The following is a 26,010-nucleotide window of genomic DNA, read 5'->3' as shown; positions in this document are numbered from 1 at the left end:
CAGTCGGAATTCCTTGTTATAATTTTGTCTATGCATGTTACAGGAAGCAGTTTATAGGAATTCCAATGGGAAACCCCAGTTTAAACAATGTAATTTTCATTGTTAAAGTTTAATCAAAGTCAAAGGCACTGCATGGCCAAAGTCAATATTTCCTGTGGTTCGTGATGTTCTTGGAGGGTATGGTAGCCTTTATAGGTCATCGATGCCAACATCAAAGGCAATCGCAAACTGTGTACAACTGTACTGACAAATAGGTAAAGGGAAAATAAGATGCCCTCCTTATACGCTATCGAATGACATCCGAAACTCCCCCCCCCCCCCAAAAAAAAAACAACCATTCTAGCCCTCATAAGCAGCAGAAATTTCATGACCAAGCAACCAAACTAGCAACCAAAATGAACATAATTCTCGTTTTCGTGTTATGAAAGGGCCGCTCAAGTCAAGCATTTTAAAAACCTATACTGGCGGATCTACCGTAAAGATTATGCGGGGTCGATAAGGTGTTGACAAAGTTTGTTCATGATGAAAGACACAGCCATGTTTATTATATATAAGAATATATGTTATAAGTGCCAACTTTGAAATCATGGTAAAATAGGGATCTCGGACTCAATGGCTGGGAAATAATAACAAGATATATCGACGGATTGAATTTTTCAACACCATATCATATGATTTTGAAGAGTGTGAATGCCTTTTGCGAAAATTGGTTCAACTTTTAAGATAACCTTGCTTATTTTCATCGAGCACTGTTTTATGACACTTGCCACTAACTCAATACATTTTTAATATTGTGCCTAGTTAGGCTCGGCGTAAGTGAGGTGTGAAGTTGAAAAATGTGATCGGTCACTGTTTAGTTACCAGTTACGAGTATTCGGATGGTATCGGATGATTTGTCAATATCCCTCCCACCCCCCCCCCCCCCCCATGGCAAATCAGTCATAAAAATGAAAAATGTTGTTATGTAATATTGATAAATGTAAGGTAATGCAAATTGGTAGTAGTAACCAAAAGTTTGCATACAATCTAAATGGTGTGGAGTTCCAGGAGGTCGCTGTTGAAAGAGACCTAGGTATCTACTTTGAATCGTCTCTGCAACCTTCTAAACATTGTCTTGAAGCTGCTAAAAGAGGTAATAGGGTTTTAGGTATGATCAAGAGGAACTTGAGTTTTCTGAAAGAGGACATCGTAGTTAGGCTTTATAAGCAGTTGGTTAGGCCTCATCTGGAGTATGCTGTGCAGGCTTGGAACCCTTATTTTGCTAAGGATAAGGAAGTACTTGAAAAGGTCCAGAGGAGGGCTACTAGGATGATTAGTTCCTTAAAGAGGGTTCCTTATTATAGGCGGTTACAACTGTTCAATCTCACCACACTGGAGCTTAGGAGGTTACGTGGGGACTTGATCCAGATTTTCAAGATTGTGTATGGTTTCGACAATTTATCCTTTACCGACTTTTTCATGTTTGCAAACAGTAGTTGTACTAGAGGTCATTGTCTTAAACTTCAAAAGTCGCATAGTAGGATTAATATTCGGCATAACTTTTTTTCTAATAGGGTTGTGAATGAGTGGAATAGTTTGCCTGAGAAAGTTGTACTTGCAAGTAGTGTCAATGGGTTTAAGAATGCTTTGGACAAGCACTTTAAGCATTGTAATCGGATCTGAGTGTTTGTGTCTTCAGTTTTTTCCCTCTCTTTGTAGGGTCCTTGATGGGGACTTAAGTGTCCCTCCTGATCCTTTTTTCTACTAAACTAAACTTAACTAAATATAAGTGTCCATTGCTCGCCACGAAAAGTTTATTCAGAGAGGAACTGTGGTATAGGAAGCGCTTTATACATCAAAACATTTTATCAGACTCCTACTGCTAGTGTAATGTTGTTCCACAATTCTTCCCTCTGTCCTTAACTCTGTTATACATGTTCTTTACTTGACTCCGTACGCCTGAAATACCTTATAGGGAATACCCTGACGCCAAAATATTACGCAAAAATACGTGTACTGTACAGTGTTTACGTGATTGGAATTTCTGTGAGTATTTATATCCTCCTACGGAATTATACTTGTAGCTTTCAAGGTAAAGAAAGTTCATTTTATCTTACTACGAAGCAGCGAACGGACGTACCTGAACTTCTATCTCGAGATTTTGATATTACAGTTTGCAACTAACAGTTAGTCAGTGTTAAACGTTAGGTCATCATTCTAAACTTGTCAAAGCGGAAGAGGAAGGTAAGGTTTGCTATTATGGAAGAGTTCGATTTTTCACCTAACTAAGCCAAAGGTGTGCTTAGCGCAGCGATAAAAGGAGACATGCAGTTGCTCCAAAAGTGAAACTAACATCGTACCAGGCCTACATAACATAGGCCTAGTGTGAATGTATGTAGCATAGTGATTATTGGAAGCTCCAATTAGTTATGGTCTAGGCCTAGGCACCTTTCAATGTTGCAGTCTAGTGTAAATTAGTCAACTAGGCCAACACACCACAGGTCCTATACTTTACTTTGAACTACGGCATAAAGTTGGGAAAAAATTATAATGAAACAAATGTGTTCGTGGAGAAGGAAAAAGAAAGGGTGTAATAAAATCGCCACTAGGTATATGTTATGCCAAACTTACACAGCTATTTTCTTACTATTCATATTTTACGTTCTGCAGGATTAATTAATTCAGCCACTATGAGTTCTGAAGGAACCATAAGCAGCTTTGACTATGAGCAAGCCTTGATGGATATACATGATCAGAGCATATTGGGAAGAATGTCACCAGACCAAGACATGCAAGGTTAGTATTTTCTTATCCTGGGCAGGATCAATGCACATTGACACCCACGCTCCCAGCCTCCCCAAACACTATGCATGGCTGTGTGATTGATGTTAAGTGAGAATTAACTAAGAGGTAAGGCAAGATAGATCAATTGTGTGGGTTTATAATCTATTGAGTGCTTAAAAGTGGCATCATCATTCACATCATCATCAGTGCACATGGCCCGGATACTGGATTTTCTTATACATTAATGTGTGTATAGCCTATACCCATTTTGTCTCTCATAGAGAGTTTGTAGTTTACCCTCCCTTTGATACTGTTGAATAGCTGCTGGAACAACCTCATGTGTTCCATGCCTGTTTCCAGGTTGAGATAACCATTTGGTGAAGTCATTGGTATTGTGTACAGAAGGTGAAGTTATTGGCATTGTGTATAGATGGCTAAGTTATTGGTATTGTGTACAGTTGGTTAAGTTATCGGTATTGTGTACAGACAGTTAAGTTATTGGTATTGTGTGTAGACGGTTAAGTTATTGGTATTGTGTACAGTTGGTTAAGTTATTAGTATTGTGTACAGACAGCTAAGTTATTAGTATTGTATGTACACACTGTTAAGGGTGCAGATGGTTGATGGTTCTACTGGCAGAGTAGCAAGGATACTTGGTTGACCATCTGAGGCTGTTTCCTTCTCTGTAACGAGAATGGTTGTTCATCGTTGGTGAGAGTAGAGACACATATAATAAAGATGTTATACCTTAATGTTGATTCCTTTTAGATTTCACCATGTAGTTGACCTACTGAACTTTTCTGTTTTGCAGATGCAGAAACGTATACAGAGCCGTGTATATATCAGGAAACATCAAGTGCTCAAATAATCACTGATCCATCGAGAGGAATAACGAGAAAGTTCTTGGTAAGTTGACTTTCATGTTACATCAGTGCATTTACTATCATTCACTGTAGAAGAGAAATTGAACATACAATGGTAGTAGTATGGTAGGACATGCCAACAAGTTAAAGGTTGTCCTCAGACATTTTTAAGGAACACACAAGATGACTGAATGTCCCGGTGAGGAAAATTCCCTTGAAGGTTGTAATAAAAACAGTTCAGAATTTTGACCAAAGGTGACCATATTTTGGGCCAATACAGCATACCTTTAAGCAGTCATCATAGGTGGGGATATAAGAGAGGTATGCCCACTGTTGACTTATGTATTATGACAGGTACAAAGGAATGAATAAATACTGAAAGTATAATAATGACAATGTAGGACAACCACTAGAAATTAATCAGAAATGCCTGCACTGTGTGCAACCAAGGGTGTACTGATACCAATACAGGTAGGTATAGCTTTTTCTTCAAGTTAACTATCTTAACTACTGACTTAACTTCAACTTAACACATAATCAACAAATCATGCATCCTCTGTCCTTGTAATAAAGCAGAGAGGACAGTCTGAACAAAACAGATCAAATGTGAGGAACAGGGCTCGAAAAATAAACCAACGGCATCTACCGCATATTGCCATCGGTCAGTGCCATTGCCCCTTGCCATACCGCCCTGCCATGTCAATGTAAGTCCCAAAAAAGGTTGTCTTGCCACGATTTATCCTAAAAAAGCACTGGTGAGGGGATGAACATAACATTTGCAAAAGGATGAATAGCTGACTTCATAAAATCAGAGAACTGAAAATAAAATGTATAAGGGAAACAGAGAATTGTGGGAAACAGAATCACAGCCCAATTAATCGATATTCCTACAGTTTATATTCTATATGGTTTGTTCTATATTGTATAGAGTTCAGCCAGCATTTCACTGAGTTCGGAAGATACCGAGATTCCACAGATCCTCGATCAAATACGGATGGAAGGTGACAATGCTCCGTTGCCGCAACTAAGGATATCCTCAGGAGACTTCAACGTTGATTCTCAGCCTGCTCATCAAATGCCTGTTATGTCACCTGATTCTGGGCACTTAGGCAAGTGAAAGTAAAGAAGGTTACTCCAATATTAATTACAGTCATAGTACTTAACTGCTTAAGAAACATTAAAATGAGTTGTTTTCCAGGATGCTATGAGAGTTAATTGTCTAAGCCAGGTGACCTAATTGATGTGTTTATACAATAGTACAATTAGTTGTTAGTTGTAGCAAAACCCTGGTATATTTCTCTTGTTGTACTTTTGCAAAGACAAGAAGATTGTAGCAAAACCTTGAATTGATTGTACAGAGTTCAATCTCTTACAGTGAAAAGATCCAAGCTTTTTGGGGTGAAACTTTGTTAATGTTTTTTATAGTCTCACAGATCAGGTATGACTGAGATCAGTTAACATTAATACAGGAACCAGAAAAAAAGAGAACGTTTGCATGAGCCGTTGAAGCAAAGGTGCGAAAGATATTGTGTAATCCTGACAGTTAAAATTTGATATGATTTTGCAATGAAAACAATAACAAGGATTCATTATCTTTGTTTTTGTTTTTTTTTATCAGGAGCTGCAGATAATCCATCTTCTATGAATCCTGTCATGGAACCATCGCCAACAATTCATCGTCCAGAAACGAATGATGTGGCACCTTCTAGAAACGATGATTCTTCTGCTTCTAGAATTAATGCTGCAGCTGATCCAAACAATGGTTTACCATCTGGTGAGCTCTTCTTCCAATATGTCTTTTTTGTCAAGGGGGTTGAATTCAATGTTACACAGTTCTTACAATACCAGTTACTGTTGTAGACATTATTCTTGGCAGCCTCAGACCAAGAGACTATGTTTTCTCAATAATACTGCAGAGAGACATCTGACAATCTTCTTGGAAGTTGTGAAAACTTTGTTGAACATAATTGAGTTATTTTTTTCTTCTGCCAGCTTGTAAAATGAAGCTGATGGTGAGTTACCTTTCATCAAAACATACCATCGAGAAGGAGTATGACGTCTCTCTTCCGGGTGGGATTCTTCTCTTTCATGAGAAAGTTCCAAGGGACATCCCACAGGGCTATCATTTCATCCGTTTTCCACCCCTACCTCAAGCAGAAAAAGCAAATGATGACCTATCACTGAATCCTAAAGAGAAGAAAAATATTAGAAACATTCTTGAAAATATGCAAGGCGGGTAAGTAAAAGGTTTTCTTGGTAAATTTTTGTTATTCCTTGCAGGAGGCGAAAGGAATCTTTGCGATAGTGATGGCGTGTGTTGGTGCTTGTGACACTTTCTTATAAACACATCAACCTAAAATGTTGATGGTGGATTTACTTCATACTTTGTGTGTTGATCCATCTTATCGAGTACAATAAGGTCTTTTGTTTTCTGTGAAGTTCAACGGTCATTTGGGTCAACAGAGGTCAAAGCCTGAAAACTTTGTGAACAAGATAACTCAATAAGTACATCTTTGTTGAATTTCATACATGGTATGCATATTCATCTTGTTGAGTACAAGAGCCCTATTGAAATTGGTAGAGGTCAAAGGTCACAGGAAATCAATAGGCATCAAAGTCTGAAATTCTTTAAATATGATAACCCCAAAAGGGGGGGTGGGCAAAAGAATATCTCAGATGGGGACAAATTTTGCCATTTTCTCAAAAATATTTCACAGTGTATAATCAATGTTATGTAACTCTAAACAATCATTGAATGGATTTTTTAGCTCAAAATGGGTAAAAATGTGTCTATATTTTCACAGGGGAAGACGGTTCTTTCTGGATATTGAAACATATTGGTTAAAAATTCTGTATACTGTAAAATATTTGTGATTGAATGGCATGGGGGATGCCCAGTGACAAGGGATTGCTACAAAAAATAAATCTTTTCTAGTCCTGGTTTAAATCTTGAACAAATGTTAACTCACTTGCTCTACATTACTGAGATAGTTATTTTAAGCTTTGAGCAACTTGTATGGCAAGAAATCCTGAGATAAATAGCTTTTTGGTTTATATTTGAAACATGTATTAGCAATATTTTTTGATTAACGATGATAGAGTATGGTAATAACATTGAAATTTTTTTTGTCGTAGTCAAATTACTTATCATATATATCATGTATATATTTTACCTTGGATGTAGCATTTTTGTTGACATTACAGACATTTTGTGTTGTTCTCTTCACAGATTGCAGATAAGATGTCACCAGGGTTGCATCTATGCCACACGGAGATCAAAGGCCAAAATATTCTACACCAGTGTTGAAACAGGTGTGGACACATCATTGGAACTCCCGAGGTGTCAGGAAACGATGATTTTCAACGGTGTTTCGTATTCAAAAACACTAATGCATGGCTATTTACATGTAATCGAATCAAGTCCCGCCCTTGCAGCAAATGAGTCGAATCGTCAATTTGCACACCACATGAATCCAACGATATACTTTACCTTTGCTCAAAAGTGGTGTCCAGGGACAGTACCATTAAATAAGACCCTGGTATGGGCAAAACTGACCCCAAGTTTGGCCCGTGAACTGTGGGATGGACTTTGCCATCCTTCAGCCAACAATCTTGCATCTGTTAATAGTTATAGTGGCCTCATACAAATTTCTGCAGTAGATTCTGATGAATTGAACAAAGTAGAAATAATGGAACAATAGATATAGATGGTTCATTTCATAGTACAGCATGATCGGTGGTTTTGATCAACAGCATAACAAAAGAGAGAGGAGAATTCCTCCCCCCCCCCCCTTCCCTGTCCCACTGTAACACCCTAATCCAGAAATAAGGAAATCTTCACTAAGTCAGAAAATAAAGGTGTCTTTTTCTGTAAATAGATGACATAGTTAACTGTATGTACATGAAGACTTCTCCCAATCACCTCTCCTCCTTCCCTCGCTCCATCTAAATTAAATCAATGTCTTGAGGTTGCTCCATGAGTTTCATCCTTTCATGTTGTTAATTGTGAATATTTAAATGCAAATATTGTCTTCTGTCTTCAACTCTGCACATGCAATGATAGAAGAATGTACAGTTATATCTACGTCTCGAGTACTATTTTGCTCAACATCTTTGTATCTTTCATTGTTTTCCCAAAATGGTTTCTAGTAATATTCTCAAGTATTTTCATCACATTTGATTGAATGTGCTTGTATGTGCTCACCTGCTATCTCATGCATATGCATGCTTTTTGGTATCAGCCAACTAGGACAACGTCCTTACCACATCATGCTTTGCATCAAAGCTTGTACTGGCAGTGTGAACAGATCCTAACCTCTGCCTGATAAAACCATGATATTCATACAGTTCATACTGTCAGTACGAGTGCTCTATATCATGACATGAAAGGACAATGACAAAAACATTCCAACTGGTTAATGGTATAAGGATCATGTATGCAATATTAATTCATACCATTTATGGATTGATTTATTGATCATTAATATTACTTAACTATTTCCTCAAAGCCAGAGCTGTTCATGAGTCAGATGTAGTTCCAAATGCCAATAGGCCTACAGATTCTGAAATTGTGATGTTTATGCTCAACTCAGACTGAGATAGAAAAATCTTTGATTTTAATTGAGTTTGATTCAGTTAACTCATTTAGGATTTTTATTTTTTTATTTTATTTTTTATTTTTTTTATACTAGATTTTCTTCATTTCTGTTTCATGTTTACATTTATAAAGATATATTTGTATATAATGTAGATAAAAGAAAACTGTCATCAAAAGTTTTTTTAATGTAGAAATTTGTGTAGTTTCATTCTAGTGTGTTGCACCCGTTATTAACTGCTTGGCTTTCTTTGAAATGTTATGTCAATAATATGATCATATTCATATGAAAAAATGAACAAGAAAAAGAGTTTTCTTTCTTTCTTTTAACACACTGTGACAACTTGAAGAAGAACTTACTTGATATCCATGAGTCCCAATGAAGATGCTTGCCCCCCCCCACCACAACCCTCCCCCTTCTCAGCTGGCTGCGGTAATACTGAAAACTTATGTCCACATTTCTTTTATTTGGGCAACATTAGCCTAATAAAATGCTTTGCCTCCTGGACCCCCACAGATGCTGTGCTTTGAAATACATTCCAATAACTTAAGTGGATCTCTAGAATGTAATTATGTATTTATATTAAAATAGCTACGAGAAACTACCATCTGAAAGCTTGCAATACCTTCCACAGAAATTAAACTCCTCTTTCTGCCATGTACTTTATAGAGTTCTTCCGGGAGAATGAGAAATATAAAAAATTCCAACAACTTTTTGGCTTCACTTTCTGCCAATCCACCCCTCCTCCCATGCCCCAACTCCCTTCCCCCACCCACCAAAAGAAGTAAATTCCATAGAATTTCAGTTACTCTCTCACACATGTATTTTGTGCTTTAAACTCTCTATGAGAGGGGAAAAGGAATGTGAAAATGCATTAGCTTCGTTCGTGAACCTAGACCAGGGCCCTGAGATCACCCGATACACTCATTCCAGAGAAATGTAGGTGTCATTTCTCTTTCTGCCATGTACAATTGTGCTCCAAAGGTGCTACAAAGAAGAACTGCTAGCGTAACGGTAAGTTAGGTAGTGTCATAAAAGATTAAGCAGACAACAATTAAGTCCCAAAAGAGACTTTATATTGAAGTTCTCCAATACTAATAATGATGTACACAAATAATTTAAACACTTCATACTACTCAGGGAGATACAAATATCTTTGTTTAATTTATCATACCTATTCATATAGATGGAACTGAACAAGAGATGTTGGCTAATGTGGACAAACGTCTATTATTTCCATTGCCAAGAAAAAGGGAAAAAAAGACTACACGGTTGATTGTATGAATGTAGTGTGACAAACCTAATATGTCAAGGATGACAATCTTGGAACATTTGTTTGTTCTTGACGGGATGCAGCTAGGATGAGTTTATATCGAAACAGTTAACTATGTCATCTATTTACAGAAACAGACACCTTTATTTTATGACTTAGTGAAGATTTAATACGTGCAGGGTGAAATTAGTTCTGACACAGAGTAAATTTTTTTTTGATGAAGAAAATTAATTTTTGATGTGAGTTAGTAAATTTATTTTGACGGAGTAAATTTATTTTGATGGAGTTAATATATTTTTGATGGAGAAATTTTATTTTTTTTCATGTTAAAATTATTTGTGGTGTAATTTAATAAATTAATTTTTATATTTTGTTTTTGCGGTAATGGCCGCCCATAAATATTATCTATCGGCTTCCGTACAAAATTATCGTTACCGCTTTGTCATCTATTACTGTACTACTGTACTTGAATACATTACGTCATCTATGATAAGTTGGGTACCTAAAGCATTGTCTGGCCCTTTTACAACCGTAACGCGGGAAAATCGAACAAATGAGGTCAGCGAATGCTTGGCGGGGCACTCAAACCGCCTCTACCGTCTGTTGGTCCTACTGCGTCCAGTCCTGGTGCAGACTTCATTCAACAATGCCGTTTTCATCCAATTTTACACGTTTTATCGAAGTTGGCGCAGCACAAAGGAATAATGATAGAAGGTTGGAAAAATTCATGTATACATGGGAAAATATGTGCCATAACTTGAGTAGCACAACTAAGAATTTCCCTCTTCTGCATTTTTTGAACACTTGTCGCAAAAGTACTGGCTTAATTCAGTCGCAAGCGACCCCAACTTTGGGAGCGCCTATATCAATGTTCTGAGTTGGGCCTAATGCTAAGCCTAACATTAGTTGACGGCTAACCTTTCAGCACTAGCGTACCAACTACCATATTTTTTATAATAACCAAAGTTAGGCCAAGTAAAACCTAATAGTAATATTGCTACATAATCCTACATTACCCCAGCGTAGGTTGGCAAGGCCTAAGAATAACATAGCCTAAGCTACCTGCCAACTCTCCTGGCTTTAATTTCAATCTCACATTCTACCAAGTTTATTTGCCAGACATAGCCAAATCTCCCAGCCAATTTTGATGTTATATTATAATTTGCAGTCATAATTGGGCTGGGTGTAATATTTCACTTTTAATTTAAGGAATGTGGAGAAAATCATCTTGTTACTAGTTAGTAAATATAGTATTTAGGCCATGGCTATTCTTACGACCAGGAGTATCAATTATTTATAAACTATTCTTACGACATCGGCGAATTATTGCATGTGCAGTAAAGTAAATAAAGCAACTGCGCATGCAGTATAGGGGTAACCCTAAACCCTAACCGGAAATTATTGGTACTCCTGGTCGTAAAAATTTAAAGCAACTGCCCATGCGTAACCGGAAATTATTGTTACTCCTGGTCGTAAAAATAGCCACTTTGTAGTATTTATAGTTATGCGTAAGTTAGCCTAAAGTGATTCACCATTTGCCCATGCCATTGTGTTATGCAGAGCCACAGTTTTTTGTAAGCATTATTTTTGTTTCAAACTTTCTGTTATGTTCTCATTCTGTTAACATTGGGTTCTGTTAAACCACAAAATCATTCTGTATTAATTTTACATTGTTGGTCAAGCCTTTAAGTTTTACCTTATCTCTGGTATATTAGGGATGGCAATTTGTATTTACGGTGTTAGAATCTCCCTTGCTTTAAATCAATTGGACCTTGAGTCTCAGCAATGTTTTTTCGATGTCATACCAGCCATCCCTCAGCCATATTGGAAAGTACGACCTTTCACACAAAGATCTTTGGCATATGGAAATGTACGCCAATAAATTTGCGTACGGCGTGCATTACTGCCCCAGGGAAAAGTACGACGGTTGGCGTGGCATATTGCGTAAGCGTGGAGGAAAATTCAGCCGCAACAGTGCAAGTGACGCAACATGGTTCATACCATGAGTTTAATAAATCTGGAGAAACTAACACACAGTAAAAGCGCGCGTATGCGCGTACCATGCATGGAGGGTCATGTGATGTGTTCCAGGGTGGTACTAATATATTACTATCCCTATTGGGCATGATTTCACTCAACTAGTACGTAAATGTGTATGCGTGCTAAGAGCAGCAGACAACACCTGTTACCTAACAATAACCATGTCTGTAGCCTAACATGATAGCTATATTCCCGTCGAGCAGCATTAGGCTCTGTTCCATGGAGAATTCCGTGGTTGCACTGAACTAAACATTTCCCCACAGCATGCACCATGTGAAAATAAATTGAAAAAAAAATCCATTCATTTCTTCGGTCTTCTTTTCATCCCAGTGCCAAATTTTCATTACATGAAACCTCCAAATAAACAATTACAGATGAAAGTTATATGGTCCGGGAAGTGCCATTTCCTGCGATCTGGGAGGCATTATTGACCAAAATTTTGGGGTACGCTCCGCGCCAACCGATGGTGGCGCCCGCTTAGATAGTGTGGCATACAAATACAGAACAAAACCACATCCACCTTGGCGTATTTCTTTGCGTATGGTCAAAGTACTTTCCAGTATGGTCCCTCAGGGGTTCTACTGCCATACTCACGCTTACATCAGCTTGAGTTACCATAATTAAAAGAAACAGCCAAGAATTACATTGCCTAAGATGAGTTTGGTCGATTTGATTTATAAAAGATTTTAAGAATAAGATAAAAAAATGATAAAAGATTTATAAAAGATAAAAGAATTATAAAATCTCCAAGTTTCAGGCACTGATCTCCAGATACAGATGTACAGGTACACAAATTTGGTCAATTTAAAAAATATAATTTCATTCAATAACATATATCTGTTGTTTAAGCCTTGAAGTGCTTTAAATAAATGTTTGATATTTTCTTTTAACAAGCACATTGCAAGCCCAAAAGGTCATAAGGAGCTGAGCATAGTCTTGCTGCCAAGAATTTATTGGCACAATACTAAGTTAATTGTATTTCCATATCTGTATTATTTCAGGCTTTGATTCTTCAGCAGAGACATTCAATATTTCAGTGTTTTCCTCTCTCAGATTCTTTCGAAGAAAGTCTGTGTCCCACGATGCCATTCACAGCAAGTTCTTAAGCCCCCAGAGAGTGATTCTCAAGTCGAAAATTAACCAGCACCCTGGCACCCTGAAGAAATTATCTCTAACTGCATCTGCTCACCAGGAGGACAAAGAAAATTATGTTGTTTCCATACCTAATGGCATCTCAATGCCATCTTTACAAAAGCAACAGAGACGAGTTACTGTGAGTAGTACATTATTAAAGGCATTGAGGACGTTTCTTTTTGCGTGAGTCTTCACACCCTTTAAGCTTATCAGTACTTTTTCAGGCCTTTTTAGTCCATCTTGTCTTGTCACGGTTATTGTTGGTATTGTGGCCCATCTACCACAACAACTCATGGCAGCTGACACTCTTACACTTGTCAAAAGCAAGCATCCAATCAAAAATAATAGACATTACCAAAATGGAGCTTTTCAGCTTTATTCATATGTGCAACATTCATGTGAAATTGAAGAGAAAGAGGTAAACTGTATCTTAGAGAACTGAACTAAGGCCTGTTTTCAAAGCTGAACATTTTTTTTTTTTAAATTTTTTGGTGAAACTGAACTGAATAAACAATACATCTAGTCAAAGTTTCCCGCCTTGTGATTGGTCAACATCCCACAGTGTTACCTCTGGATTGTCGTTAGTTTGTTGCATCTTTCTCCATTTTCCTCCAGATGTTAAGAAGATTTTGTGAAATGTTGTGTTTTCCCCAACAGGTGTGCAACAAGTAACCAATTATTATCATTTTCAAGTCATTTTACTTTTGATCATCTGGAGCTCAATAAAATTGATCGGCAAAGGATTTATGTATATTGACTTTGAGCTGTTTCTGCAGTGTTTATTCTTGACATTCACCTTCTATGTCCCCAGATATCAGTAGAGGGTAACATCGGCTCTGGGAAAACCACCTTGTTAAACTACCTGGCACAACGGGATGACGTCCAAGTCAACGTGGAACCGGTAGACGACTGGAAGAATTGCAGGGGACATAATTTATTGGTAAGTTATACCTTTTGTCAGGTTTTCGGTTGTCTTCCTCCATATTGTGGTGATCGACTCATGTTTTAAGAAATGTTAAATTACAAGGAAATTTACACAGTGGAGGAGTGCACTGACATTTTGTTGTCATTTGGAAAGCTTTCCAAGTCAGTGACACTTGTATTTTGATTGCATCTAGATGCCTGTAATTAAAGTGGAGGAATCTGGCTGTGTTTAAAACAATGATTGGAATGAAACCAAACAAAATTTAAACTTGAAGATATTGATTGTTCACGTTGAACTTCGACCCAGTGAAGTGACCCAGTGAAGCCGATAAGCAACTGACAATTGGAGGGTTTGTGTCTCGGCACTCTTGACAGGAGCAATACAGTCTAGGACCACATGTTTATATATGTTACGAATACTGCTGTACAAGCTATAAATTACGGTGGCTTACTAGGGACATAGGGAAAAAAATTAAGTGCCCCAAGTCTCAAAAGTTTGACGTTTTATCTCAAATTTTTTTTTTTATTCCTCTGTCCCTATTAAGCCATCGTAATAAATAGTTCTATTACAAAATTTATTTTCAAGTACAGTTCGATCGTCCTTTAAGAAAACGAGTCACTTCAGATCAGTGGACGAAAACTCACGACAACTCATGAAATGTGTTATTTCATTATACATTGTCCTTTAAGTTCCAACCATTAAGTATATACCAACTATACACGTGTACAGTAGTTCTTTTTGAATGTTGATAACATAATAACAATAATAATCATATACGTATTATTGATATCAATATCAATAATAATTATTATTATGATCGATAATTATTATTATTGATATTAATATTGATATTAATAATTATTATTGATACAGGGTCTGATGTATGAAGATCCAGTGAGGTGGGCATTCACCTTCCAGTCCTATGTACAACTGACGATGTTGAATCAACACATCCTGCCACACACACGACCAATCAAACTCCTGGAAAGGTCTATACAGAGTGCAAGATACTGTTTCGTTGAGAATATGGCAGTAAAGTAAGTCAACCGACTTCTCTGTCCTGTTAAACATGATGGCATCAAGGAAGAGGGGGGGGATGAAGATACCGGGGGGAGGGATATTGGCTTATCAGTAATTAAAAAGATGTTAATTGATATTTAATAATATGAGGATATCTAGTTATTCTTACTCTGTTTGTCAAATTTCATCCTAACAAAAGCCATACGGTGACCTTGAACATCCGGCCTGCCAAGGGTTGTAGAAATTTATCTTTTCCTTGGGAGGAGGGGTGGACCAGACTGCTGGGTATCTAATTGCTCCAATACCCCTCCCCACACCTTAATGTCTTGTTAGTGTGTTTAAAATAGGACTTGCTTTGTGGGTTATTATACATCACATTCAGTACTTAGCTGCTAGATTAACATTAGGATGTCTAAACATGCAAGAATTTGTACCCCATTTTCTACCAGCGTTTAAACTTATATGTGAAAGGTATAATTAAGTTACAAAGTTACAGTACAAATTTACTGTACTCCGAATCCCAATCTAGCCCCCAATACTTATTTTGCTCTTTCATTTCCTTATAACTTCCACAGTGACTGTCTGCTCTTTTTTTTCTCATGTAGAACACTTTGCAAAACTTGTTACCGTTAGGCTAAATATTTGATTCCAAAGTTGAAAATCAGGGAATCTTGAAATTTTCCAACATTTTTTACTGTTTTTCTGACAGAAACTTATAATACTGACTATAGAGCAATATGTACTTATAAGTATTTATAATAATTTAATAAAAATTTAATACTCCGTCTCTCTGTTTTTACCAATCAAACAGCAAGAGGATAGCAGACGCTGAATACACTGTTTTAGATGAATGGTTCCAATGGCTGCTCAAGAATTCAGATGTTCATCTAGACCAGATTGGTAAGTGTTCTCATACTAAACTTATCGTTATGAAAATTAAAAGAGAACTTTTCAGAGTCATCGTACAGTTCCCTACAGTAATTGATTGTTATTACGGTCAGACGTTTGGCCCTGGGGTGTTAATTTTTTGTGACTGTTTAATGGTATATATTGGTGTCAGGCCAAAGGTATTACTTCAGTTTTTAGTAATTAGTTTAATTATGTACATCTTCAAGGACTCTTCAAAACTTCAAAATTCAATCTGGTCTTGTTTTCTAGTATACCTTCAATCAACTCCCGAGGTTTGCCACCAGAGGATCAAGCAACGCTGTAGGAAGGAAGAATTGGGCATTCCCCTAGAATATTTGCAAGAAATTCACGACCGTTACGAGGAGTGGCTGATTAAGAAGACGAAATTTAGCATCCCAGCTCCAGTCATTGTAAGTTTCAGCTTCATTTCTTCAAAGAGGAGGGGTGGGAGGGGGGGTTGGCTAAGAAAAGTCTTGAGATTTATATCTCAACAATAGAACAAGCCGTGGAGATGGGATCAACATGCTTTGTTTGGTATGATAGAGTGCATGTCAAACAAAGCACGTTGATCCCATCTTCCATGGCTTGTTCTATTGTTGAGATATAATGTGCAGTCTATTGACTATAAGGTATAGCATACGATATGTGATTAACTTGGTAAATCTTGGACTTTGTTATACCTTTTATAAATGCAAAATTCATGTTTTTTGGTATCACTACATGTTAGTAGTAAAGCTAAAAGTGAACTGAATCGTAGACGTGTGGTTAAACATGCAGAATATCCCAAATTAACAACTTAACGCAGCAACTCTAAAACAATCTGCCTTATGCTCAGCTATCAGAAATGTATTACTGTTTAATCGTCTATTGTATATGCCTAGCTGTTAACTCTACTGGATTAAAAACACTATCACGCTAACTTGGTGGGAATTTGGTGTAGTCCGTGCCATTCATCTACCCCATTCCCCTTCTACACAACAATAGGTATGATAATAGTTAATGACCTAGAAGGCTAGAAACCTGAAAGTCAGGCTGAAACTATTGATGGAATCATGTTTTGACATATTTAAGGCCTCACACTTGTTGAAACATGTCAATTGAAATCACTCCCTCCCCCCTACCCTTTACTCTAAACCACAGATTTCCAAATGTCTACAATTTTGTTTTTTTCGTTTTTGAGCCGTTTCTGTCTAAAACATTGTTTGGCACTTGTCCAGAAGCTGAGGTATAGCTACAAAAATAAATTTACTCCTTGAATGTCCTGATTTTCATGGCATTTTCCTGCTTTGGTTTTTTTTTTCATACACTTTTGAAATGAAATTGAAAAAGCTCCCAGAGCAGAATAAATGAAACGATGTATTATAGAAGATTCCTTTAATTAATTGAAAACATTTTTGATATTGCTTCAAAAGTTGTGGCCAAACACAAACAAACAAACATGTTTTTTTAAGGATATTTACATATGCAAAAGTTTCTTTCCTTATTAGCTTGATCTGTCTGTAATCAACAGGCATGGCGCTTTTGTTTTTGTTAATGAGGGAAAGAAACAAAGGCCAATTGACGCACTTGGCAAGTTGCTAACTGAAAGCAATTTGCCGGGGAAAAGTCACCCGACAATCGGTTAACAAAATGCCAGGAAATTAGTTTGACGTCACTGTCACTGGTGTAGATAACTGGATATAACTCAAAAAGAATAATGATATTATTGGCATGTGACATGCATCATGTTTTTCCACATATTTGTTTGTTTTCCTTGATTCTATAAATAGCTTTTGGAAAACATTGGCACTTTTCTTTTCTCCATTTTCTCTCCAATATAATTTTTTTTTTTCACTGTCAGTCTTACAGTTGGTAAGGAATAAAACAGGCACCCACCTCTCCACTCCCCCCCCCCCCCCAATAAAAAAGAGAAAATTCTGTTAAAATGTCTCTACTGTATCAGAAAAATTCAGAGAACAACGAATTGTAGAGGAATGGAATGAGTCAGTATGAAAAGGTTACCAGCTATATTCCAAAAACCATATTTTATCAGATTTTGAATGGTTTCCATGGTCTTTTGTCACTGAAAAGAATGTTTTGTTTTTTTCTTAAATGGAATTTCAAGGGGAAATTCTCAAGTTGGCCTGCAAACCCAGTTATTGACTCATTAGCTGTTAGGTAATTCATTTGTTGAATTAATGAATTTTTCTAATCTTTTTTTTTTTTCAGATTTTGGATGCAGAACTCTCATTGCCAGAAATGATAAAGCTATTCGAAGAACAACAGAATAAAATATTATTAAAAGGGTAAACTTCGTCAGTGACCATAAGAATTTACATAATCCTCAGTTAAAGATTTAAATTAATGGTTCTACCTCAGCCACCATTTCTACTCTGAATTAAATTAACTATGATAATTCTTTCTAGTATTTACAATTCATCATGTTAGAGAGAAGTGAAAGGCAGCCATCTTTGTTTTGCCATCCACCACCCCCCCCCCCACACTCCACCACTTTTTCCCCACAAACCAGCCATTTAGGATCAAATCTGTCGTTCATATTGACAATGCAGCAACTTCGGGTTCTTTCCTAATTGATATTTAATTAAAGATAATTAACAAGAAAACACCACAGTCTCATAGCAATTATCATCGGTCACTCATTGTCCAAAAATGCATGCTATGATGTATCGATTAGCATCATATTTATTTTAATAAAAAATACAGGAAAAGGCAAAGATAACTTGAAACTTGGCCAAAGTCACAGATTTGCTGAGATTTTTGCTCTTCTTACTTGTCTTATATTCAGTATTTGACCACTGAATATGCATTAGAGCAAAATGACCAGATGTGAAGACATTGTTTGAGTTAGTTCAGCACAATTTTGGTTTGACCTTTTCTTGAATTATATACCAGGCTTAGTCACTTGAGTTCGGTATCCATTTCCAAGCATGAACGTAGGCAGACTTTTAGTCTTGATGTGTCCAAACAGGAAAGATTTCAGTGGGATTAATGTCCTATAGCTGTTCCAGTTTTCAAGATATTGAGCTATGTAATATGCTAAATCTCTGCAATGCTCCTTTATGGCTGCATCAATATTAATTTTATGCCTAAAGTTACCCATTAATTAAGGAAACTAATCCAATATGGGTTGTTGGTTAGAAATGACTTGACTTGCACACAGCACTTATTCCTGGTTGCAATGTGTGTAGAACTGCCCAGTTCATGTCAAGATGAATACAACAATGTGGCTTTTCTTCATGGAAATGTCTTTGTAATAAAATTTACCCCTTCAGGCAGCCCCTCCCCCCACCCCCCCTCAGAAAATGAAAGTTAATTATACCTTTTCCAATTTTTACTGTATAGCTTCTTCCATTCATGTTGAAACCTTGAACTAAGTTTTCTAGCCCTGGTGTCAAATGAACTAGAGTAATGACAATAGACAACAATGGCTGAAAGATTTATGGGATGTTATGTACCAAATATTAAGTCTGACATGCACATATTACTTTGATTAGATTTTGTCAATATTTAAATTTTAATGTAGCACCAGGTGGCCTTTTTAAATTTCATTAATGATCAAAGGTGAAACATATAAGGATGAGATGTATAACATGCCCCTCTCAAAAACAGGAACACTTTTGATCGTTTAAGGTGATCCCAAAAATGTTACAACAGGGTGAAATTAAATTCAGTTTAGTTGAGAGCATGTAATTGAAATCCACGGTTCTTGAATGTAATCCATTTCTTTTTTTCTTATTTTTTCCACTTTCTTCTTAAGTCAACTTTTTTTAGTATAATGTCTTGTTTTTCGTATTATGTTATGATGAAATTAATGTCATCTTTGTAAGTAATATTAATATGTGTTCATGGTTGACTTAATGATAAAAGCAACTGGCTGAGTTTTCAACTTTTGGAGGGATATTTCAGTGGCTGAAAAATTGTTTTAACAAAATTACTGGAAGTATTCATGGAGATACAACGTTTTGGCAGTTTGGTAAACATTTTACGAACCCATATGGCAACACATTCAGTGATGTCATTGTGCCAACTGAGATGAAAATGTCTTTCCTTTTCTTCAGTTTGCAAAGATTATTAACCCCCTGAGGGAAATAATCCTTACTAACATGTTCCATGAAATTCTCAATGCAGAAAAAAACAAAACATTGACAACTAGAAAATGAAACATTCCAAATATGACACTTTTCGAGGAACAAATCAGCAATAGTTTTTATAATAGTAAAGAAAAGCTTTCCAAAAGACCTCTACCATGGTTACATCACAGACCACCCACCCATTATACACTTCCCTGGAGGTAGGGCAAGTTGTATCTGTGTGTGTTCAGAGGCTGAATGACAAGTAACAGAAGAAGATTCTGCTATGATCAAAACGTCAGGCCAACTTACTTTTACACATTCTCATACACAGGCTCTTTAGTGCATAAGCAGTATGTTAACAGTTTTGTTATATTTTAAAGTTGTATATGGTAATATAGTTTACATTCAAATGTTAGGAACAAGATATGGGTGTTGGAGTTTTCATGTGACAGTGTAGAATATGTTCCTGTCAATGGAATATCCTTTAAGTATTTCTCACCATTTGATGTGATTGCAAAAAAAATTATGATAACTTTGTTGCATAAAGTTTTGTCAAAGCTAATCAGAAAAGCTCCCAAATTCCAAGCATACTGAAAAGTGCCCAAAAGCTTTCGAAAAGTACTTTTCAAGTTGGTTCTAGCCTTCTCGGACATTAAGGGATGTTAGAATCAGATGTCACAGACAAGGGAAAATGCTTTTGATCTTGAAAGTTAAAATTGGTTGACCATGAATGACCATTGGTTGCCTTTCTGGAATATTGAAACTGGTGCAATTTTACTGATGCATTGTAAGGTCTGTTGCTGTTTTAAATAAACATCAATACTTTGCATGATAAATATTGGGTCACAAGTCATGAAAAGATAACTACAAATTTGAGTGAATTTGTTGAATGCAGTTATAAAAACAAACTATGCGGCTACTATGATCATGGCTAAATTATGAGGCCCGTAGTAGCCTTACAGGATAAATGGTGACTTTCTATTGCACCCTAGAAACTACAAAGTTCTATCATTTAAATTATACAGTGTCAACTCAACTCCAGTAGGTTTATACAGGGTGCAATCAACGTCAGTTTCTGTCTTTAATCGTCACACACAAAAGCCAAGATCTCCACATAATCTCCTGTCCTAACTGTTTTATGTTTCACTCCCTTTTTAAACCATAGCCTTAATTTGGCTTTAATGCTAGTATACATGTTTTAGACTTCTTAGTGCCTGCAAGTGTCCCACTTTTTGTAACAAACATTTGCTGCAATTGTATTATTGTAAATACATTTTTCTTTGATAAATTGAGTAAAAAGTTTTAAGCCATTTATTTGGGGGGGGGGGTGTGGAGGGGGAAACTATCAATATTATATTAGCATGCAAATGAATGTAGCAGATTTTGTCAAAGGGCATTTGGACAGTACTAGCCTGAGTCTTCCACTCCCCATAATGTTCTCATTTTGGTTATCACCTCAATGCCTACACATAGGTAGAGGCCATGAAATCTAAATGTAATCAAGGTTCTTTTATATATAAATTTACAACTGAAGCAACAATATACACTTGGCTTTTAATGAAAAACTAAACATCTTTCTCTTTTATGCTTTCTGTATTCTTTAAAGGTATCTCTGTCGTTTAGATCCATGCAGGTTTTGACATATGAGTTCAAAGAATTGTAAATTTAATTGAATAAAACCAAAACTGACATGCGGCTTTCTTTGTAGATTATCTGGATTTATCAACATCAGAAACGAAAATTTGATTACAAGCTAAATTTGATTACAAAAGATATGGATCAATGACCACTCAGCTTTCACCTTAGTTCATAGAAGAGCCTGTCAGCCAATATGTAAAGCACTTCTATAGAAGCACATGACAGAGAAGACCAACATATAAGACAGTGATTGGCTGATAACCATAACAAATCTATTGTGACAGTCTTCTGGTACAGTGTAATATGACGGTTAATGTACTCAAGAATATGCTTCCTGGTATGGTGTTAACCAGTCAGCAAAGGATCTTATTACTTGTTTGTCACTTTAAACAATGTTGGCAAGTTTTACAACTAATTAATGCTTTGAGCTCCACACCCATAGACATACAATGTGATATTGTTATGTGAGCTTAATGAGAACATCTCCAAAACCAAATTTCTCATCATTTCTCAAGTATATATATTGAATGTTACTTATATATAATTTGAAATCTGATATGAATTCAAGCTTTTCACTCATATCAAGTTAAAAGCTCAAATCCTCAGTTATGTATCTCAATAGGAGGAACCGTATGAACAAATGTGAGAGAAAACATTTAGTCTCTAAACATACGGTTAATTTCCCAATTACTATTTTTTTTTATTTAATCTCTACATTATCATATGTATTACACTTATATCCCTCACCCCATCTCCTCACATAAAACGAAATAACAACATCGATTTTAAGTCCAATAACGGTAAGTCATGTTCAAACTGAACAAAACTTTTGTTGTCACTGTCAAAACATTACCCTCTTTGGCTTAAGGTCCCTTCAATGTTTAAGAAGGGTGTTGGAGGGCTAAAAAATTACCAATTAAGATGGCCATCACACAGAAATTGCTAGATTTGCCGAAAATGATTTTAAACCTAGATATATTTTCCAAGATTTCTTTGAGAGTTCTGGAATAGCTATTTGTATGGTACTGATATAAGTTGTTATGGAATTGACATAAGCCCTGAGAGTGTGTTCACTGAAGTTTTGCACCATCATGTGTTGCTTATTCCACTTCACATTGGCTTTATCATGTACGTTACCTGGCAGATGTTTCCATTGTCATAATATTGGGTAGTACCAACTAACGCCCGATTTCACCCTTGCAGGTGAGAAGAAGTACCACATATCCATTATTAGTATGTTAGTAGTCTATAAGTCCACTATCCAGAATAGGAATATGGTTAGGTAATCATCTGGTTTAATTAAACCAAGTCACAGGATAACATAAGCTTATATGCTGCACTTGGACCATTTTTATTAAAAAATTCCTGGTGTACTAAACACTGAATCAAAAACAAAACAGAAAAGAGCTCGCTGAAATGGTTATGGATATTATGTAGCACAGCAAGGTATGAAACAGACGTATCTATAATTTTGGGAAGACAAGAATAAAATGAAAAGAATTATCAAATGTTTTGTTTTTCATGCTTGCTATATGGCGTAAATTAAAAATTAATGTAATTGGAGAGAGGAATGAGAAAAAAAAATGGTGACTCCAGATTCTGTTATAAATGATTATTCCAAGAGCATTCCAACAATGGGAAGAAAGTGAAGACAAAATTAAACAAGAGCCCAAGGGCACTGTGGTTCCTTGCTTGGGGTATATGACAATACACATAATATTATCAAGCAAGATTGGGCTCAAATAGTCCTAGTAATTGTGGTCCTACATGTTCCCATAAAGTAACCAACACTATAGCCAACACTTTTGTGATCACAAAATGTGATCGGATTTTTGTTCAAAAGGCACTTTTGAGATCTAAGTATGGCATCGAAAATGTAAGAAATATATGAGACCTACAAGCGTGTCAACAGATATGATAACATTGGTGACCTCAGATGACATGACCTTTAAGTTTCAAAATGTTCCACCACCCCATTCACAACTTGTCCCAAAATATCAACCATGTCACACCTTGGCATTGAGATTTAATTGCATTAAATGTCTAAAAATTAACTTTGAACTTGTATACATAACTTCACACACAAAGGTCACCCGGAGGTCAACCAAATTGACATTTTTGATCGGTGAGACCTAAATAGAGCATGACTGTAAAAATTCAAACATTTTTTCTTTGCCCATTTTCTCCCCCCAAAATGCTACTTTTTTAACATTAGCTGACCTTTGGTGACGTTGGATCACATGACCGTTAAATTTGAAAATATTCCCCTATACCATTTGCAACTTGTCCAAAAAAACAACCTTGTCACACCATGGCACTGGGAGTTATTGCATTAAATGTGTGAAAATTAACTTTGACCTCATATAACTTCGCACACGAAGGTCACACGGGGGTCAACCCATTGACATTTATGATCAGAAGGTACCTTTAACATCTGAAAATAGCATCGAAACTGTAAAAATCCACAAAACACGAAAAGGTCACCAGAGGTCAAATTGAGGTCAAGGGTCACCCAGACGCGGGTCGACAATTGGATTACATTGAAGCAACTCCCAACCCTAACGGACAATTTGTTCTCAAGTTATCGCCAAAATACTAGTTTTTTATCATTAATTGACCTTTGGTGACCTTGTATCACATGACCGTTAAGTTTGAAAATATTCCCCTATACCATTTGCAACTACTCCAAAAATATCAACCTTGTCGCACCTTGGAACTGGGAGTTATTGCATTAAATGTCTGAAAATTAACTTTGACCTCATATAACTTTGCACACGAAGGTCACACGGGGGTCAACCCATTGACATTTATGATCAGAAGGTACCTTTAACATCTGAAAATAGCATCGAAACTTTAAAAATCCACAAAACACGAAAAGGTCACCAGAGGTCAAATTGAGGTCAAGGGTCACCCAGATGCGGGTCGACAATTGGATTACATTGAAGCAACTCCCAACCCTAACGGACAATTTGTTCTCAAGTTATCGCAAAAATAATTAGTTTTTTATCATTACTTGACCTTTGGTGACCTCGGATCACATGACCGTTAAGTTTGAAAATATTCCCATATACCATTTGCAACTTGTCTCAAAATATCAACTGTGTAACACCTTGGCACTGGGAGTTATTACACTAAATGTCTGAAAATTAACTTTGACCTCATATAACTTAACATACAAAGGTCACCTTGGGTCAACTTATTGACATTTTTGATTGATGAGACCTAAATAGAGCATCAAACTATACAAATTGAAACATTTTTTCTTTGCCCATTTTCTACCCCCAAAATACTAGTTTTTTAACATTAATTGACCTTTGGTGACCTCGGATCACATGACCGTTAAGTTTGAAAATATTTCCCTATACCATTTGCAACTTGTCCAAAAATATCAACCATGTTACACCTTGGAACTGGGAGTTGTTGCATTAAATGTCTGAAAATTAACTTTGACCTCATATAACTTCGCACACGAAGGTCACACGGGTGTCAACCATTTGACATTTTTGATCGGAAGGTACCTTTGATATCCAAATCTAGCATCAAAACCAAACATTTTCTTTTTTGCTCGTTTCCTCCCAAAATAAGCACATTTTTTCTAATGTGACCTTTGACCTTTTGACCTTGGTTTCAGATGTAGTTTAATCTCCTGATTCCAAAAAACAAAACGACAAGTCTGTACAACCATCCTAACTCCGACCGAAAAACTTTGACCCGATATAACTTCGCACATAAAGGTCACACGGGGTCAACCTATTGACATTTATGATCAGAAGGTACCTTTGACATCTGAAAATAGCATCAAAACTGTAAAAATCCCCCAAAACACGTAAAGGTCACCAGAGGTCAAATTGAGGTCAAGGGTCACCCAGATGCGGGTCGACAATTGGATAACATTAAAGCAACTCCCAACCCTAACGGACATTTCGTTCTCAAGTTATCGCAAAAATACTAGTTTTTTATCATTAATTGACCTTTGTTGACCTCCGATCACATTACCGTTATGTTTGAAAACGATCCCTTACCCCATTCACAACTACTCCCAAAATATCAACCATGTCGGACCCTGTCAATGGGAGTTATTGCTGTTTTTAATATATTGGTTTTTGGCATCTAACTGACCTTTGGTGACCTTTGCGAGCACCAAAAACAATAGGGATCTTCCTCTCACTATGGGCTATCCACCCAACAAGTTTGATCATGATACATCATTTCCTTATTGAGATATCGTGTACACAAGCCAAGCGTCACATACACACACACACACATACACACATACACACACACACACACACACACGCCAAGTTGAACGCATAGGTTCCTTGCTTTGCAAAAAGCAAGGAACCAAAAACACAGCAAGCCTGCTTTTTCTTTCTGAATTATGTAAGAAAATTATGGTCAGTTTAGCTTCCATTGAAGCATACCAAAACACATACCTCTGCAGGTATCTCCACCCCCCCTCCTGATTACCTCCACCCCCAAAGGTACACCTCCAAAGAGATTTAATGGATCTGGGCTAACATGAACTCCACCATATGGCTCAAGAATGAAACTTGCAGAGTTCTGCGCCTTTTCAAATATTTATGTCATTTGTGGATTGCATTACTTGTTAAATAAGTTACAGGGTTTCAGAGGACTGCCACTCACAGCTTGAGACATATCGTATGAAGCAAAAATTTCCTACATGCTGTTTCATACAAACAGCTGTACAGACATTCATAAAAAGGCTAACTTCTGCTATGAACATTGGACAATTTGGTTAGTCATATAGGCTAAGGAA

At 36.6% G+C, this 26,010-nt stretch overlaps 2 protein-coding genes across 3 annotated transcripts; both read left to right on the top strand.

Annotated features, from left to right (window-relative positions):
- Positions 1-2,000: 2,000 nt before the first annotated feature.
- LOC139965724 (uncharacterized) lies at positions 2,001-8,528 on the top strand. Of its 2 annotated transcripts, none has more exons than XM_071968385.1 (7): positions 2,001-2,025; positions 2,650-2,775; positions 3,575-3,669; positions 4,555-4,735; positions 5,245-5,400; positions 5,619-5,862; positions 6,856-8,528. In XM_071968385.1, the coding sequence occupies exons 2-7, from the start codon at positions 2,670-2,672 to the stop codon at positions 7,325-7,327; spliced, it is 1,254 nt and encodes a 417-aa protein (XP_071824486.1). In that variant the 5' UTR covers positions 2,001-2,025; positions 2,650-2,669; the 3' UTR covers positions 7,328-8,528. The 2 variants fall into 2 exon arrangements, with proteins under 2 accessions (XP_071824486.1, XP_071824485.1); XM_071968384.1 differs by lacking the exon at positions 2,001-2,025 and adding an exon at positions 2,033-2,223.
- A 1,458-nt stretch (positions 8,529-9,986) lies between these two features.
- LOC139965725 (thymidine kinase 2, mitochondrial-like) lies at positions 9,987-25,946 on the top strand. The gene is made up of 7 exons (XM_071968386.1): positions 9,987-10,208; positions 12,588-12,807; positions 13,480-13,608; positions 14,467-14,630; positions 15,425-15,513; positions 15,772-15,932; positions 17,731-25,946. The coding sequence occupies exons 1-7, from the start codon at positions 10,048-10,050 to the stop codon at positions 17,809-17,811; spliced, it is 1,005 nt and encodes a 334-aa protein (XP_071824487.1). The 5' UTR covers positions 9,987-10,047; the 3' UTR covers positions 17,812-25,946.
- Positions 25,947-26,010: the final 64 nt, after the last annotated feature.

The sequence above is a fragment of the Apostichopus japonicus genome, chromosome 3, assembly GCF_037975245.1.
Source record: "Apostichopus japonicus isolate 1M-3 chromosome 3, ASM3797524v1, whole genome shotgun sequence".
Lineage (NCBI taxonomy): Eukaryota > Metazoa > Echinodermata > Holothuroidea > Aspidochirotida > Stichopodidae > Apostichopus > Apostichopus japonicus.
This window is presented reverse-complemented; position numbering and strand designations above follow the sequence as displayed.